The sequence below is a fragment of the Leucoraja erinacea genome, chromosome 4 (genome assembly GCF_028641065.1).
Source record: "Leucoraja erinacea ecotype New England chromosome 4, Leri_hhj_1, whole genome shotgun sequence".
Lineage (NCBI taxonomy): Eukaryota > Metazoa > Chordata > Chondrichthyes > Rajiformes > Rajidae > Leucoraja > Leucoraja erinaceus.
The window spans coordinates 17,365,891-17,384,373 of NC_073380.1; the positions used below are offsets into that span (position 1 = coordinate 17,365,891).

The 18,483-nt window shown below is 42.0% G+C and overlaps 1 protein-coding gene across 4 annotated transcripts in view; it reads right to left on the reverse strand.

Annotated features, from left to right (window-relative positions):
- Positions 1–1,562: 1,562 nt before the first annotated feature.
- sugct (succinyl-CoA:glutarate-CoA transferase) overlaps positions 1,563–18,483 on the reverse strand; it is a 404,067-nt gene continuing 387,146 nt past the window's right edge. For all 4 annotated transcript variants that reach the window (XM_055633822.1, XM_055633824.1, XM_055633819.1 and 1 more), the window contains one exon: positions 1,563–3,388. In XM_055633822.1, the coding sequence (XP_055489797.1) occupies positions 3,225–3,388 (164 nt within the window). In that variant the 3' untranslated portion in view covers positions 1,563–3,224. The remainder of the gene's footprint in view (positions 3,389–18,483) is intronic.

Below are 18,483 nucleotides of genomic sequence, written 5' to 3' on the forward strand. Positions count from 1 at the left end.
GGAAGAAGTATAGACTAGATTGCTGTAGTCTAGATATCTGCGGTTTAAACCAGCATCTGCAATTCCTTCCTAAACTATTTTTTACCAGATGTAATTAAGCTTAACCACTGTAAGAATATGCACCATGGCTCTTCTACGTCCGTATCACTTTTACAATAGACAATAGGTGCAAGAGTAGGCAATTCGACCCTTTGAGCCAGCACCGCCATTCACTGTGATCATGGCTGATCATCCACAATCAGTATGGCATCCACAATCAGTATCACAAAGACATGTGGGCAGATGCCCAACCACAAGTTGGGCTGAAGGACCTGTTTCCACATTGTATTACTCCATGACTATGAGTATTAAATCTCGAGCCCACCGTCTCAGAATTAACTGTTTTTTTCTCTCATTGCTCTTTGGAGGATCTGCTTTTGTGCAACAGTTAATCTATTTGTTTATACAGCAATGGGTTGCAAGATCTGAAAAAGGTGGGAAGTAACATAAACCAAATTACAAATTAAGCCTCTTGAATGCCTTCTATTTATAGATCCCAATGAATGTATTAAGTCAAAACTTTTTTCCAAAAAATATTAATCCTAAACAAGCGTATGATGAATAACATTGACGTCAGAATATTTTAAAAACTACTGTGAAATAAACTTCCCAAATGCTATTATTTTTAAACAATACAAAAATCTTTGGGCTAGATAATTGAAGAATCATAACAAAACTAGACATCATTCGTTTTGTTGTGTTAACTTCAGACCATTGAAAAAAATTATTTGAGTATTTCATCACAGCACTAACGATGAACATGCCACCTCAAAAAAAATTCCACTCTTTCAAAGATCATTGCAAGTAAGCAAACACAGATAAGGAAAGCTGCTTCAAGGAGAAAGGGAAAATAATGGCAGAACCCAGGGACAAATGCACATAAAACTTTGCATTGCGTATTTGATTGCCATCTTCATATTTTCTGTTGTCCTTCATCTGGAGACAATTTCAGTTTTGAGGGAGTGCCACAGATTGTAATACAGTGCCCTCCATTATGTTTGCGACAAAGACAAATGTATAAAAATGGCCTTTATTAAAATCTGACAATGTGCACCTTAACCACATGTGATTTTTTAATATTACAAATCTCAAATTGTGGAGTACAGAGGCAAATAAATAAATGATGGGTCTTTGTCCCAAACATTATGGAGGGCACTGTATAACAGGGTTACTGATGTCGTTTTCGAGGGTGCATGCAGCAACTTAGAAACTTTTAAATGTTCGCCTCTACCCCACATCCCTTCACTGAACCGATTTAATGAATTTGATGGGTGATGCTTGTGATCTGATATTTATTATCTGGAAAGTATCCAAACCTAAATTCTTCTAGGGAGCAAAGCACTTTTTTTTGTGCCCACTGCCTTTCTTTGTTAGTTAATTCATCAAGTGCTGTCAAGGCTGACTAAGAAACTACTGTATGTAATAAAATCGCAAACTGATCCAGCATGGAAACAGCTTCGCAATTCCTTCAAGGTCCCTTGACTGACTCAGAAATGTTTGTATATCAAAAAAAGCCACATAAAATAGATAGAAATGTTTATTCTGACAATATCTGTGAGGTTGTCCAAACTAATGATATGTAAACAATTTACATGCTGTAGTGTAGATAATTGATTCCAGTAAGAAATGTGGGATATAATAACAGTTTTATCAGTTCCAACATAGCACAGAAGTATAAAATTAGCTTCTTAAAAATACTTATCGATTGCTTTTATTTGCATTGTGATAATTGAAACATTTCTGAAACTGATTGTAAAATTGCTGCATTACATTGAACCAATGCATGCTAAGAGCAGTTTCTAACAGTTGTGCAAAAAAACAAAGTGCTGGAGGAATGCAGTAGGTCAGGCAGCATCTGTGGTGGAAATGGATGGACAATGTTTGGGTTAGGACCCTTCCCTCCACATATACTGCCTTACCCTGATGCTGCTGAATTCCTCCGGCACTTCGTTTTTTTTTTTGCCTACGATTCCAGCACCCACAGATCCTTGTATCTCCATTCTAGCAGCAGGGCTTTGGCAGGTTCAGAGTGGGCCTTGCATTTATTATCACTGACATTTTGTGTTTCAGCCACATGTCACACAATGTTTCTGGCTTGGGAAAGTCAATTTTCCATTTAGTTAAAGTGAATGAGTTTGTGCATTACAAACACCACCGTATTCATGAATTTTGCATACTTCAAAAGACATCTGTCTAGAAATTTCTGAACAGTTATTTTAAATTCCATTAAGGCACCGTCTGTGAAAGAGCACACCATGACCACATCTATTTAGTTTTGTTTTTTAGTTTAGAGGAACAGCGCGGAAACAGGCGCTTGTTCGCACCGACCAGCGATCCCCGCACACTAATACTATCCTACACACTCTAGGGACAATTTTTACATTTTCTACCAAGCAAATTAACCTACAAACCCGTAAGTCTTTGGAGTGTGAGGGGACACCGAAGACCTCGGGGAAAACCCACGCAGTCACAGGGAGAAAGTACAAACTCCGTATTGACAGCACCCGTAGTCAGGATCATGGCGCTGTAAGCGCTGTAAGGCAGCAACTCTACCTCTGTGCCACTTTGCCACCCATCTATTATATGTCTTCATTAACCATTCTGTGGTTAAATATATTAAAGCAAACTCTGCCTTATAACAAGCTGGAGTATCATTTGTAGGAAAGAACTGCAGATGCTGGTTTAAACCAAAGGTAGACACAAAATGCTGGAGTAACTCAGGGGGACAGGCAGGATCTCTGGAGAGAAGGAATGGGTGATGTTTCGGGTCGAGTTTGAAGAAGGGTCTCAACCCAAAAGGTCACCCATTCCTTCTCTCCAGAGGGCGGTGGAGGCTGGTTCTCTGGATACTTTCAAGAGAGAGCTAGATGGGGCTCTTAAAGATAGCGGAGTCAGGGGATATGGGGAGAAGGAAGGAACGGGGTACTGATTGGGGATGATCAGACATAATCACATTGAATGGCGGTGCTGGCTCAAAGGGCCGAATGGCCTACTCCTGCACCTATTGTCTATTGTCCATTGTCTATTGTGTCTACCTTTGGTTTAAACCAGCATCTGCTAGTGTCTATCTGGAGTGTCATTTACCTTGATTCGTTAGTTGTAAGCAATTCTAAAAGATTGTGATTAAAGTGTGAAAATGGTTATCTCAGAAAGATCAAAACTACTTTTATGATGCAGATTAGCCTTCAGTCCAATTCATGCTGGGTGACTGTTCCAGCTGCGATCAGTTCATTGATGAAGCTCTCACTGTATCCCAGCAGAGTCATCAATACTTCAACAGTGTGCTGTCCAATTAAAGGCGGTGGCTTTGGGTTTGATATCTTGAAGTCACTGAATCTAACCGCAGGACCTGTGAAAAAGAATTAAAAAGAGTTTATTGAAGCTTGGGAACTAAGAGTTGTTGTAATTTCACATGAGGTTAACGATTCATCATCATCGTTGAAAACATCAATGGGCACAATGCTATAGACGACAGTGATCGCAACTTCCACTGAAGTGTGGATGGCCGTTGGCTCGCTAGGAGCTCATCCGCCCTTTGACAGGTCTTGTTTTTGGTCCTGCTGATTGATCACATTTTTAAAAAAAAATTATTTTTAATATTTTTTATTTTTATTAGAAGTAAGTACAATAATATGGTACCATAGATACTTAGTATGTATTGACATGTTACATTTCATGTACAGCTTCTTATTATTTTTATTTTAACAATAAAAAGTAGACAGAAAAAGAATAGGAAAGAAATAAGAGACGTGTGTGATATCAGAAAGTGAGAAAAGGAAGATGAGAAACGAAAGAAAATGAAGAGAAAAGAAGCAGAGGTAGAAGGCAAAAGAATAAAGGAGAGATAGCTATTTGTTATTCTTGACCACCATTCACCCAGTCCTGAAACGGATTGTTTCTACGTTTTTGTTGCACCATATGCTTCTAAGAAGTCGACAAATGGAGACCAAATCCTTAGGAATTGGTCTACTTTGTGTGTTAGGAGGAAACACATTTCTTCAAGATGTAGGGTTTCCAACTTGTTTGAAATCCACATTTTAAGTGTTGGTATCGATGTATTTTTCCAAAATGTCAGTATAGGTTTTTTTTGCCGTTATTAAACCATAATTAAGGAATGATTTTTGAAACTTATTCAATTTATTCTCGTCTTCCAGTAATCCAAATATAATCAATTCAGTGTTAGGATCAAGTTTTATCTTAAGTAATTTTGTAAAAATTTCAAAAATTTGTGTAATTTTATACAAGAAACAAAAGAGTGTGTTATAGTGCCATTCTGAGATAAACATTTATCCCAAATGGGAGAGGTATTTGGGTAGAATTTGTGCAATCTAGTTTTCAAATAATATAATCTGTGTAGAATTTTAAATTGAATTAAATGATGTCTTGCATTAATCGAACATTTATGTATATATATCAAGTGTTTTTCCCAAGTTTCTTTCAGGATTTTTATCAGTAGTTCTCTTTCCCATTCTTCTCTAAGTGCCTCTGTTGGTGGTAATTCTATATTTAAGATACTATTGTATAAATATGATATTAATTTCCTTGATTCAGCCTTATTGTTCATTGCTTCTTCCAATGAGTCTAGTTAAAGTTTGGTATCCTTGTATATATTTTTTCAGGAAGGATTGATCACATTTAAAGTACATTAATCCAGCAGATTAAAAGAGTTAGGCATGTGTTGGAAATGGAGTAACAGTAAGAGAAAACTTAAGAAATGCGCACCTAAGTGTGAGGTGTTGCACTTTGGGCGGTCAAATGTAAGGGGAGAGTATACACTGAATGGCATGACCATTAACAGCAATGATGTGCAGTCAGATTTTGGAGTGCAAGTTCAATAACTCACTGAACATGGCAGAACAAGTAGATAGGGTTGTAAAGAAGGCATACAGTACATTTGCCTTCATCGCTCAGGGCATTGAATATAAGTCAGGAAGTCATGATGCGACTCTATAGGACTTTGGTTAGGCCACATTTGGAGTATTGCCTGCAGTTCTGGTCACCGCATTACAGGAAGCATGTGGCGACTTTGGAGAGAGTGCAGAGTAGGTTTACCAGAATGCTGCCTGGATTAGGGAGTTTCAGCTACAAGGAGAGGTTGGTTAAACCTGGATTTGTTTCTCTGGAATGTCGGAGGTTGAGGGGAGACTTGATAGAAGTATATCAAATTATGTGAGGCATAGATAAGGTAGACAGTCAGAACCTTTTACCAGGATGGAAATGTCCAACACTAGAGGGCATAGCTATAAGGTGAGAGGGGTAAAGTATAATGGAGATGTGCGGGGCAAGTTCTTTACACAGAGTGTGGTGGGGGCCTGGAATGCATTTCCAGGGATGGTGGTAGAGGCAGATACGATAGTGGTATTTAACAGGCTTTTAGATAGGCACATGGAAGTCCAAAGTATGGAGGGATGTGGATCATGTACAGATCTGTATGAGGGAACTGCAGATGCTGGTTTACACTGAAGAAAGACACACAATGCTGGAGTAATTCTGCGGGGCAGGCAGCAACTCTGGATAGATTCAGTCAGGATCTCAGACTGAACAAGGGTCTCGACCCGAAATGTTACCCATCCCTTCTATCCAGACATGCTGACTTTCCCATTGAGTTGCTTGGAAGGTCATTTGGAAGAGAGTTTAGATAGGTTTTCATGCCTGGAATGATTGGCGGTGAGCATCAGACCAAAGATGACTAATGTGAAGATAGACACAAAAGGCTGGAGTAACTCAGCGGGACAGGCAGCATCTATGGAGAGAAGGAAAGGGTGACAGGTTTCAGGTTGAGACCTTTCTTCAAAGGGGCATTTGCTAATTGACTCATGTGAAAGTGGACGATTTATGTGAAAGGGAAGATTTTCTGAACAGGGTACCATTGAGACTTGAGGAATCTAAAATTGAGGATATAGCTTGCCAGGCAGAGGGAGCCAGTAAAGTTGGACAAGGTTGGAAGATGATGGAAAATGTTATTGAACTCTATATGACATGAAGCTTGTAACCATGTTACTTATGTTACAGGAGGAGAGAGACTGACAAGCAAATCTTTGAGTTCTTGGTCCTGGAGATGGGGACGATGAAACAGGAGGAATCCACAGTAAAGAGGTTGGGAGAATGTAGTCAATGGCAATTATGTTCAAGAAAGAAGGGTGCCTTGACAACAAGCCATATATGTGGTAGGTAGCATAATTTGGAATCGGCCCTCATGTAGCTTGGGAAAGTGATAGTGGGCAGAGTTTAAATTAAATTCTTTTGATGTAATTAAATGACCATGTTCCTTTACCAGGAGAAAACATTAGAAAAGCATAGATAGACACAAAAAGCTGGAGTAACTCAGTGGGTCAGGCAGCATCTCTGGAGAAAAGCAACATGTGATGTTTCGGGTCGAGACTCTTCTTCAGACTGAGAGTCGGACTCAGTCTTCCCTGACTCTCACAAAACGTCACCTATTCCTTTTCTCCAGAGATGCTGAGTTACTCCAGCTTTTTGTGTCTATCTTCGGTTTAAACCAGCATCTGCAGTTCTTTCCTACACATTAGAAAAACATACCTGGATGTGAAGGAAATAATGATCACTGAGATGATTATCACGGAAGTTACAAATTTCCTTCACTCTTGAAGGGCGGCACAGTGGTGCAACGGTAGATTTGGTGCCTCACAGCGCCAGAGACCCGGGTTCGATCCGGACTATGGGAGCTACCTGTACAGAGTTTGTATGTTCTCCCAGTGACCACGTGGGTTTTCTCTGGTTTCCTCCCACTTTCCAAAGGTGTGTAAGTTTGTAGGTGAATTGGCTACTGCAAATTCTCCCTAGTCTGTAGGATAGGACTAGTGTATGGGGATTGCTGGTCGGTGGGTACTCAGTGGGCCGAAGGGCCTTTTTCCACGCTTTATCTCTAAACTAAACTAAACTGAATATTCAATTTAAAACTGCACAAGTTCACTGAATAAGCTCGACCTCATCCAGTGACGGTATTCGAGTGTTGCGTTTACGTTAAGGTGTGTGACTATTAAGAAGCACGTTATTCAATCTCTCTTGAAACAATGATGAACCTTCAGACCGCACTAAAAATGAGTCTGTGATTATTGCTGTGTTTACATGGACCTAAATAGAGCTGAGGAGCTTGAAATAGCGGGAAAATCAATTAGTGACACAGTGAAGTAATTGTGGTGGGAAACAAGCAAAGCAATGCTTAGTTTAATTAAAATTCCTGTTAATCCACCATCAGTCAATTCTGCTGCATGACTGATGAATTATAACACTGCCGCATAGTTTTCCCCCAGTAAACAAACTATTTTGTAATGCATAATATTGTTATTAAAGGGGCATTGCCATCTTTAAAAAAACCTTATTGTTTGAAGAGCAGTCAAGTGTTTCACTATGACCACACTATGACCACAGAGAGTTGATATGATAATGCAATTTCATACGTTTGCGAACACAGGAATACTGGTTTGACAAGCAGTATTTTCTTGATTTGCTTCCCTTTTAAACTTTAAAAAAAGGCCAACAAGTAAACGTCTTCTTGTTCCTAAAGTAGATGTTCCGCCTAGTTTGACCTTTTAATTGGAGATATGGGAACACACTGACCATATCATCAACAGAGCAGGAAAATAAACATATTCTTTAGTTTGTCAGAAACTTGTTACCAAGTTGTGAAAGAACATAAACAGGGGTGGAATACTCAGAAGTAATGCCCAGTTAAACACTCCACGACGGCACGAATTCAGTAGTAATTGGTAGCCACAAAGAACTCTAATGTATTCACACATACAGAGGTAACATTATTGCTGGATAAACCATTTGCACAGCAGATATTATGATTTAGCCTTTCTAAATGTTCCACTGCTATAAGACGTACAGGTTTGTAGGTTAATTGGCTTGGCTTTGTATACTTGGTAGAAGCGTAAATTGTCCCTCGTGTGTCTTGGCTTGTGTAAATGTGCAGGGGTCGCAGGTCTGTGCAGACGCGGTGGGCCAAAGGGCCTGTTTCTGCGCTGTATCTAAAAAAAAGAATGGGTACAATATCCCATCCAAATCGCACACTTCCCTGAAATCCCTAACACCATTTTGGAAGAGCTATTAGGACGAGGCCGACTGAGGTTCATGATGTCCCACCAGTATGGTGTTAGTCATGGCTCAGTGGCAGCACTTTCATTTTTGAATCATAAACCAACCTCCAGCTTGACACATGAATGCTCAATTGAAGAAGTGTTTGTACAGTTGACAGTGCCAGGGGCCCCATCTGTTTTTCCCAAAGATCCCATGAGGCCATTTGGACGGACTGTGAAAGAGTTCTCGTGAGAATCGCCAACAATTATTTTTCAATTTATTCACGCAACAGGTAATCAATTTACTTAATTGCCTTCTGTGCTCTCGTTGCCTGTTGCAAAACTCATGCTGCAAAAGTAGTAACTCCACAAACACTATTTCAGATATTTTACCATAACAGATATTTTGCTATCTGCAGATATTTCACGATCTGTAAAGCAAAATGCAAGGTTCTGAGGTTATGAAAGAAGCTATCTGAATAAAATTTATTTTTCTCAAAATCCGTTCTTTAACTCTCCTATTTGTTAAAGTCCAATATCTTTCAAGCAACCATATCGGATAGGTCGCTTGAAAGATGATTTTCCTCCTAAATCAATGATTTCCCTTTTTAAAACACCATGTGGTCACACACAACAGTGCCAACTGATGCTGATCCACAGCATTGAATTTGCCACTTTATGTGGAGTGAGATAAATAGAAATAAAGCGTGGCACACTAGCGCAGCTGGAAAAACTGCTGCCTCACAGCAGCAGAGACCTGGGTTCAATCCTGGCCTCAGGTGCTGTCTGTGTGGAGTTTGCACGTTCTCCCTGTGTCCATATGAGTTTTCTCCAGTTGCTCAGGATTTCTCCCGCATCCCAAAATGCGTGCAGGTTTGTAGGTTAGCTGCCTTCTAAGATGCCCTGGTGTGTAGGAGAAATGAGAAAGTGAGATAACACCAAACTAGTGTGAATGGCGTTTACCATGGACTTGGTGTGCCAAAAGACCTGTTTCCACAATGTATCTCTAAACTAAAAAGTAAATACGTTGTAAATTCTGAACTGAAATTTCACGAATTCCAAACAAGTTTACATTTGGATCCACTGCAGCTCTGCTTTGAGTCTTCCATGTAAAATTTCATTTGCAGGCAGTTTTCAATTGCAATTTAACAGGAGTTCAAACTAATAAGTTAAATATGTTAATTTATCCAAAATAGTATGCTAAAGAGAAACAGTTGGCCCATCATTGGGACTAGTAAAATATCAGGGAAATGTAACAGAGATAAGGAATGCCTCAAACCCCAAGAAGTTGTGTAATTTTAGTGACATAGCAATAAAATCTTGCAAAATTACATTACCTTGACATCAGGCAAGAATTCCAGGGAAATCCACAGAATTCAGCATCCTCTGACTAAAGAAATTTCACCTAATTTCCTTCCTAAAAGAACGTCCTTTAATTCTGATGGTATGTCCTATGGTCCTAGACTTTCCCACCAGTGGAAACATCCTCTCCACATCCACTCTGTCTAGCCTTTTATCTTTTTCATCAATGGCCTATGTCCAACGATCTGCCTAGCAACACTACCCCCCCCCCCCCTCATCACCTGTATCCACCCTTCACTTGCTATGCTTTGTCCTCTCCCCTCCTCTCTTCCAGCTTTCTCCTCCTGACCACAACCAGTCTGAAGATGTGCCCTGACCTGAAACGTCACCAATCCATGTACTCCAGAGATGCTGTCTGACCTGCTGAGTCTACTTCCTTAGAAGGCTTAGGAAAGTTTGGCATGTCCCCTACAACTCTCACCTTCTACAACTTCTACAAGTGCACCATAGAAAACATTTTATCTGGATGCATATGAACCAGGATGGTTTGGGAACAGCTCCATCCAAGACCGCAAGAAATTACAGCGAATTGTGGACGCAACCCAGACCTTCACACAAACCAACCTCCCATCCACTGACTCCATTTATACCTCAGATTCAGATTCAGATTCAATTTAATTGTCATTGTCAGTGTACAGTACAGAGACAACGAAATGCATCGGCAAGGCCAGCAGCATAATCAAATACGAATCGCACCCTGGCCACTCCCTCTTCTCCCCTCTCCCTTCAAGCAAAAGGGATAGAAGTGTGAAAACGCACACCTCCTGATTCAGGGATAGTTTCTTCCCAGCTGTTATCAGGCAATTGAATCATCCTACCACAACCAGAGAGCAGTCCTGAACTACTATCTACCTCATTGGTGACCCTTGATCGGACTTTGCTGGCTTTACCTTGCACTAAATGTTATTCCCTTATCGTGTATCTATCTATACACTGTAAATGGTAATCATGTATTGTGTTTCCGCTGACTGGATAGCACGCAACAAAAGCTTTTTACTGTACCTTGTTACACGTGGCAATAAACTAAACGGAGTTACTCCAGTACTTTGTGTCTTTATTACAGTAACACTATTTTTTTATTAATTAAAGAGATGTGGCGTCATAAGAGAGCATTATCTTGCTATTTTGCCTTTATTTGTTAAAAATTCTATTTCTATTATTATCTGAACTAAATATTCAGTTTCACATTATCCAACTTAGTCAAGCTTGTGTCTAATTTTATTTGATTTCAAGTTCACATGCGAGAACCTTAAAGGAAGTCCACAAATGTTATCAGAAGCAAACAAGTCATCAAAAGCTAATAAAAAGTTTGAGAAACATTAATTTTGAATACTTGGTGATAGAAATTGTTAAATGTTGCACAGTATTTGTTTTCTGTCTGTAAAATGGGTCCAACATGAAAATATTTAGCATTGGGCCTGTCCACACCCAGACTGCCTGTGCCAGACTTTCTCAGACAGCTACACAGGCATTAGGTTTGCTGCTTATGTTAGTGTTAACATCATCACATCTGTTCAAGGAGCCTCTGGGATATTTGTTTCTGATGAGCTAAGAAGATATCAGGTCTGATCTACTCAAGATCAAATTGATCATTCTGAGCAGAAGTCCCAAAAGAGCCAAGATTGAATATTTAACCGATTCAGGGAAGTCTTCTTGCAGCACAAGTGGATCAGGACTGTTCTTCTCTCTGCCGGAATCGGGTCCTAACACCACCACACCCAGTCTACGTTCACCCAGCTTTCTCCCATCGCTTACTCACTTCCTGGAACCGCCTCATTCACGTTGACTTTTATGCTCCAGAAATGTCTGAGCTGTCCCTAGAATGTGGCAGCTTTGTGTAAAACATGTAAATGAGATGTGAGAAATACTCAGAAACATAGAAACATGGAAAATAGATGCAGGAAAAGGCCTTAGCCCTCGAGCCAGCACCGTCATTCAATATGATCATGGCTGATCATCCAAAATCAGTGCCCCGTTCCTGCTTTCTCCCCATATCCCTTAATTCCGTTAGCTAAATCTAACTCTCTCTTAAAAACATCCAGAGAATTAGCCTCCATTGCCTTCTGTAGCAGAGAATTCCACAGATTCACAACTCTCTGGGTGAAAAAGTTTCTTCTCATCTCAGTCTTGAATGACCTACTCCATATTCTAAAACTGTGACCCCTGGTTCTGGACTCCCCCATTTGGAGCTAATTTTGGGTTAGCTTCAGGTGCCACATTTTGATGAGCACATGCAACACTAACGCTGGTCTTGTAACTGGCACCAACCTAGAACCACACTTTTCAATGGTGAATGTTCAAAGTTTATTCCTAATCTTTAATTCACTTCCTCGGCAGGTACTTATCCCAATTGGTAAGGAGAATCCTAGGAGTGCCAAAAGAGATTTAAAATATATAAATCAAAGAACATTGCAAGAACTTGTGGTTATGGGGAGGGCAGGAGAATGGGGTTACCAGGGGACTGGGAATTTTAGAAGAATCAACAGCACGAGATGAAAAAATTAATAAGCAGAAAGAAAAGTGATTACGAGAGAAAACTAGCAAGTAACATCAAAACAAATAGTACAGGCATCTATGATATATGAAAAGGAAGCGGGTAGCTAGAATAAGTATGGACATGTGAAAAAGTGAGACTGGGGAACACAGAGCGAGCAACACTGGAAATTGGAGGAACAGCACCTCATATTCCGCTTGGGGAGTCTGCATCCTGCGCGCTTGAACATTAAATTCTCCCAATTTTGTTAGCCCTTGCTGTCTCCTCCCCTTCCTCAGCCCTTGGGCGGTCTCCTCCCATCCCCCAGCCCTGGGGCTCCTCCTCCTCCTTTTTCCTTCCTTCTCCCCGTGGCTCCCAAAAGAAGCAGGGCCTGCAACTGTCGTACTGCTAGACGATTTTCGCACGATAGTCACTACCGGCCTGTCACATAAATGGCACCCAAGTGGGACAGGCCCTTAAGAGTTCACACCTCGAACAACGGATACAGTAGATGAGGTTGGAGGAGGTGCAAGTGAACCTCTGCTTAACCTGAACAGACTGTCGGGGTCCCTGGACAGTGTCAAGGGAGGAGGTATAGGGACAGGCGTTGCATCTCCTGCGGTTGCAGGGGAAGGTACCTGAGGAGAGGGTGGTTTGGGTGGGGAGGGATGAGTTAACCAGGGAGTTGTGGAGGGAACAATCTCTGCAGAAGGCGGACAGGGGTGGAAATGGGAAGATCTGACAAATGGTGAGGTCCCGCTGGAGGTGGCAGAAATGTCAGAAGATTATGGGTTGTATGCGAGGGCAGATGGGGTGAAATGCGAGGACGAGGGTCACTCTGTCCCTGTTGCGACTGGGGGGAGGGGGAGCAAGGGCGATGCTGCGGGGTACCGAGGAGACATATGTGAGGGCCTCATCTATGTTGGAACCAGCAGATTGGAAAACTGCAAACGTGACTTTGTTTCCAAGAAGGGATAAAGTTACCATGCCCGATACTATAAGCCTTTTAGTTTTAACATCCCTTCTTGGCAAGGAGCTGAAAGCATAATCAAGGAATCAAAGAAGAAGTCACTTAGGGAAACTTATTGTAATTAAATCCAATCAACTTGATGTTTTGAAAAGTATATCATGTTCGACAATTTGAAAGAGTCTAGAGTTCTTCAAGCATTTTCAACATGCAGATTCCATAGAAGAAAACTTGTTGATGTAGCAAACTTGGATTTTGAGAAGGTAGTGACAAGGTGGCACATAAAAGACAGTGTACAAGAGCCCGTAGTATTTGGTGAAGTGTGCTAACATGGATTGCAGATTAATTATCATACAGAAAACAGAATTGGTATTATACAGATCTTTTTCAGGGTGGAAGAACATATCTAGAGGAGTGCCTCAAGGACTAGTTCTTGGCTCTATCAATCATTTATGATTTATATCAATAAACTTGAGGAGGGGGGCAAACCCATATTGCAGGTATCCAAGTTGGCCGTTGACACACAAGTCAGTGGGGGGAGGGCATGTTGTGATGAGGATATCTGCACTAAAGCAGGACATAGATACGTTGAGTGGGTGGGCTAAAACGTGTTAAATTGAGTTTAATGTGGGAAATGTACAGTGCATTGAGAAAGTATTCAGACCCCTTCACTTTTGTTACATTACAACACATTTTGTTACATTACAGCCTTATTCTAAAATTGGTTAGTCATTTTTTTAATCATCAATCTACACACAGTACCTCATAATATAAAAGCAAAAACAGGTGTTTAGTAATTATTGCAAAATAATTTAAAAAAAACTGAAATATCACATTTACATAAGTATTCAGACCCTTTGTTGTGACTCTCAAAATTAAGCTTTGGTGCATCGTGTTTCCATTGATTATCCTTGAGATGTTTCTACAACTTGATAAGAGTCTACAAGTGGTAAATTAAATTGATAATACATGATTTTGAAAGGCACACACCTGTCTATATAAGGACCCACAGTTGACAGTGCATGTCAGAGCAAAAACCAAGCCATGAAGATGAAGGAATTGTCTGTAGACCTCCAAGACAGGATTGTGTTGAGACACAGATCTGGGGAAGGGTATAAAACATTTATTTGGAGCATTGCAGGTCCCGAAGAGCACAGTGGCCTCCGTCATTCATAAATAGAACTTTGAAACCACCAGAACTCTTCATAGAGCCTGGCCAAACTGAGCAATCGGGGGAGAAGGGCCTTAGGATAGAGACTTACTAACATATTCAGGGAGGTGACCAAGAACCTGATGGTCACTCTGATAGAGCTCCAGAGTTCCTCTGTGGAGATGGGAGAAACTTCCAGAAGGACAACTATATCTGCAGCACTCCACCAATCAGGCCTTTATTGTAGAGTGGCCAGACAGAAGCCACTCCTCAGTTAAAGGCACATGACAGCCCGCTTGGAGTTTGCCAAAAGGCACCTAAACAAGATTCCCTGGCCTGATGAAACCAAGATTGAACTCTTTGGCCTGAATGCCAAGTGTCACATCTGGAGGAAAACAGGCACTGCTCATCACCTGGCCAATACCATGTCTACGGTGAAGCATGGTGGTGGCAGCATCATGCTGTAGGGATGTTTTTCAGCGGTAGGAACTGGGAGACCAGTCAGGATAGAGGTAAAGATGAACGGAGCAAAGTATAGAGAGATCCTTGATGAAAACCTGCTCCAGAGCGTTCAGGACCTAGGACTGGGGCAGACGTTCACCTTCCAACAGGACAACGACCTAAGACAACGCAGGAGTGGCTTTGTGACAAGTCTGTGAATGTCCGTAAGTGGCCCGGCCAGAGCCCGGACTTGAACCCGATCGAACATCTCTGGAGGGACCTGAAAATAGCTGTGCATCAACACTCCCCATCCAACCTGAGAAAGCTTGAGAGGATCTGCAGAGAAGAATGGGATAAATTACCCAAATACAGGTGTGCCAAGCTTGTAGCGTGATACCCAAGAAGACTTGAGGTTGTAATCACTGCCAAAGGTGCCCCAATAAAGTACTGAGTAAAGGGTCTGAATACTTATGTAAATGTGATATTTCAGTTATTTATTTTTAATTATTTTGCAAAAATTTCTAAACACCTGTTTTCACTCTTTTATTCTGGGGTATTGTGTGTAGATTGCTGATAAAAAAAAATAATTTAATCAATTTTAGAATAAGGCTGTAACGTAATAAAATGTGGAAAAAGTGAAGGGGTCTGAATACTTTCTCAATGCACTGTAAATGCAGTAAGAAGATTTTTAATTTTAATTTCAGTCTGAAGAAAGGTTTCAACCTGAAACGTTGCCTATTCCCTTTGCTCCAAAGGCTGCCTCACCCGCTGAGTTTCTCCAGAATTTTGTCTGCCTTCGATTTTCCAGCATCTGCAATTCCTTCTTAATCAAGAGGAATTTTAAGATAGATTCAATCTAAATTGAAGAATCAAATGGTAACAATCAGAACTGGGTGCAAGGAACAGACATTGACCACTGCCTGAGCACAGAGAGTGATGGGTGATATGTAATGGGATGAACTTCCATGTGGGACAGAGGGGAATGGGTGGGGTGGGGGAGGGGGGGGGGGGAAGAGAGAAAGCGAGAGAGATTTGATGGTTAGTTACCTAAAATTAGAGAATTCAACGTCCTCTATAATAATTCCAGCATCTGCAGTTCCCTAAGTCATAAGATCATGTGATAGGAACAGAATTAGGCTATTCGGCCCATCGTCTACACCGCCATTCAATCATGGCTGATCTATCGCTCCCTCCTAACCCCATTCTCCTGCCTTCTCCCCATAATCAAGAATCTATCTATCTCTGCTTTAAAAATATCCATTGAATATGACCCTTATTCAAGGGTCATAGGATGTCACCCTTATTCTATTTGAATTCTGCTTAGAGTTCCTTATATATTTTGAGGCTACTAAGGCACAGGCAGCTTTGCTGTTGGGTATTTGTTGAGTATGTTGTTTTGGACAACATGTCGATTCGATTTGGCTTTACTCAGTCTGAACTCTCTGTTGAAATTGACAACAGAAGACGAGAGGACCAGAAGGGGTTCCTTGAAACCTACAGCAAGTTGGGGTGCTCTGGGCCAGAAGGATCCTGCAAAGTGTGAGGTGAGTGACTTAAGGTTTGGGTGACTGCCTACATAGCCATGTTCACATGCATGGTGAGGGAACTCTCCAACCAAATCAGTCACAGTACATGTGTTTGAGTAGCGGTCCATAGGATATCACATCCAAGAGATCCTATGGGAGTTTGCAGATTACATCTGTCCATTTATTGGTCTTGTCCTTCCACAGATGGCCATGAAATGTGCTGGTATGTGTTATACCTCTCCAAGGTGTACTATTATCTCACAGTAAATGCTCTCTCCTTAGAAAGCAACACTGAGTGTTATAGTTTCCTGGCTGATAGTGATATAGAATACAGTGGTCATAGATTGTTATTGGATTTGGCCACAATCACAACATAGAGTATTAAGGTGATGCAATTATGTCAGCCATCAAAGTGTTCTCATCAGCCTTAGAAGTTTTTTACCTGCACATCAGCGGAGACAACTTTTCCTCAACTTTTTGCCAAATATATCGCTCATATCACAGGCGGCAAAGTGACACAGCGGTAAAGTTGCTGCCTTACAGCGCTAGAGACCCATGTTCGATCCCGACTACGGGTACTGCCTGTACGGAGTTTGTAAGTTCTCCCCGTGACCCCGTGGGTTTTCTCCGAGATATTCGGTTTTCTCCCACACTTTGTCTGTTTGGCTGTTAATTGGCTTGATATAAATGTAAATTGTCTTTAGTGTGTGCAGGATGGTGTTAATGTGTGGGGATCACTGGTCGGTGCGGACTCGGTGGGCTGAAGGGCCTGTTTCCGCACTGTATATCTAAACAATACTAAGATAAACAAGTTGAAGAGCATGTGTCTGAGGATATTATATTTGAGTAGTACATCACAGAGACCTCATGGTTTGCTGATGTATCCTGCTGGTCAACTGTTTGATACCTTAAATACCTTCCGGAAGTGGCGGCGCTGCCCTGCAGCTGCGGCTCGCCTGCAGTCCGTTTGTCATTTATTTTTTTGTTTTCTTTTGGCCTGTTGTTTCAGTTTATTTTAGTTGTGTATGTGTGGGGGGTGGGGGAAACTTGGTTTTAGTCTCTTCCTTCGGGGGGATGCGACCTTTTCTTGCCGTATCCCCCATCTCCATCTCCGTCTGCACTGAGGCCTAATCGCGGAGCTGGTGGCCTCCAACTGGGACCGACCTCGAGGCTCCCGAGGCAGAGCCAGGACTTTCCAACGCAAGGCTGGCCGACTTCAGGGCTGTGGTGGCGTTGCGGCGGCGGCGACCCGACTTTGGAGCCTTGGAGGCTCGACCGCGGGCCCAGTGGCTGACAACGTCGGGAGCTCGCAGGTCCCAGGTTGGTGACCTGTTCTCCGGAGCTCCCGCAACGACAGTTTTGTCCGCTGGACTGGAGTGTGGCAGCTTCGTCGTTCGCCCCGGGCGGAATTTGAACCGGCCCATTCGTGGAGCTCGGATTCGGCCACGGGACTTACCATCACCCGGCGGGGTCACAACATCGGAAGCCTGGATCGCCTCAACGCAGAGGGAGAACAAGGAGGGACATGGACTTTATGACTTTTGCCTTCCATCACAGTGAGGAGGTGCCTGGTGGACTCACTATGGTGGATGTTAAATCTGTGTTTATCGTGTGTTTTGTTATTTTATTCTACGTTATGACTGCATGGCATGAAATTTTGTTCAGACTGAAAGGTCTGAATGACAATAAAGGATACTTTACTTTTACTTTACTTAGATGAAACAACTCAGCACAAGGGAGCAGCTTGAGAACAAACCCATATTTCAGGAACATTTCATATTGATTATAAGTTTGTACAAGTTCATTCTGTTTTGAGACCATTGTGGAATCCAGCCTCAGTGCTCATCACCAACATGAGAACTTGATTTGCTACAGATTTGTTGGGGTTGAAAACCTTCTTACTCAGTAGGATGTTGTTGATGAAACCGATTCTTTGAAAAGTAAGTACTCTATGCACTCCTGCAGATGGGGCAGAGTAATGGGCTTAGCCTAGACAGAGCACTTTGAATAGGTGATCAGTTTCCCACGGTGACGTTTCGGGTTCAGACCCTTCTTTAGACTGATGTGGGGGTGGGTGGGCAGGAAGAAGAAAGTAAGAGGCGGAGACAGTGGGCTGTGGGAGAGCTGGGAAGGGGAGGGAAAAGTGGGAGAAAGCAGGGACTACCCGAAATTGGAGGTCAATGTTCATACCACTGGGGTGTAAACTACACAAGTGAAATATGAGGCGCTGCTCCCCCAATTTATGGTGGACCTCACTCTGGCCATAGAGGAGGCCCAGGACAGAAAGGTCAGAGTCGGAATGGGAGAGGGAGTTGAAGTGCTGAGCCACCGGGAGATCTGGTTGGTTAATGCGAATCGAGCGGATGTGTTGGGCGAAGCGATCGCCAAGCCGACGCTTGGTCTCACTGATGTAGAGCAGCTGACACCTAGAGCAGCGGATGCAATAGATGAGGTTGGAGGAGGTGCAGGTAACCTCTGCCGCA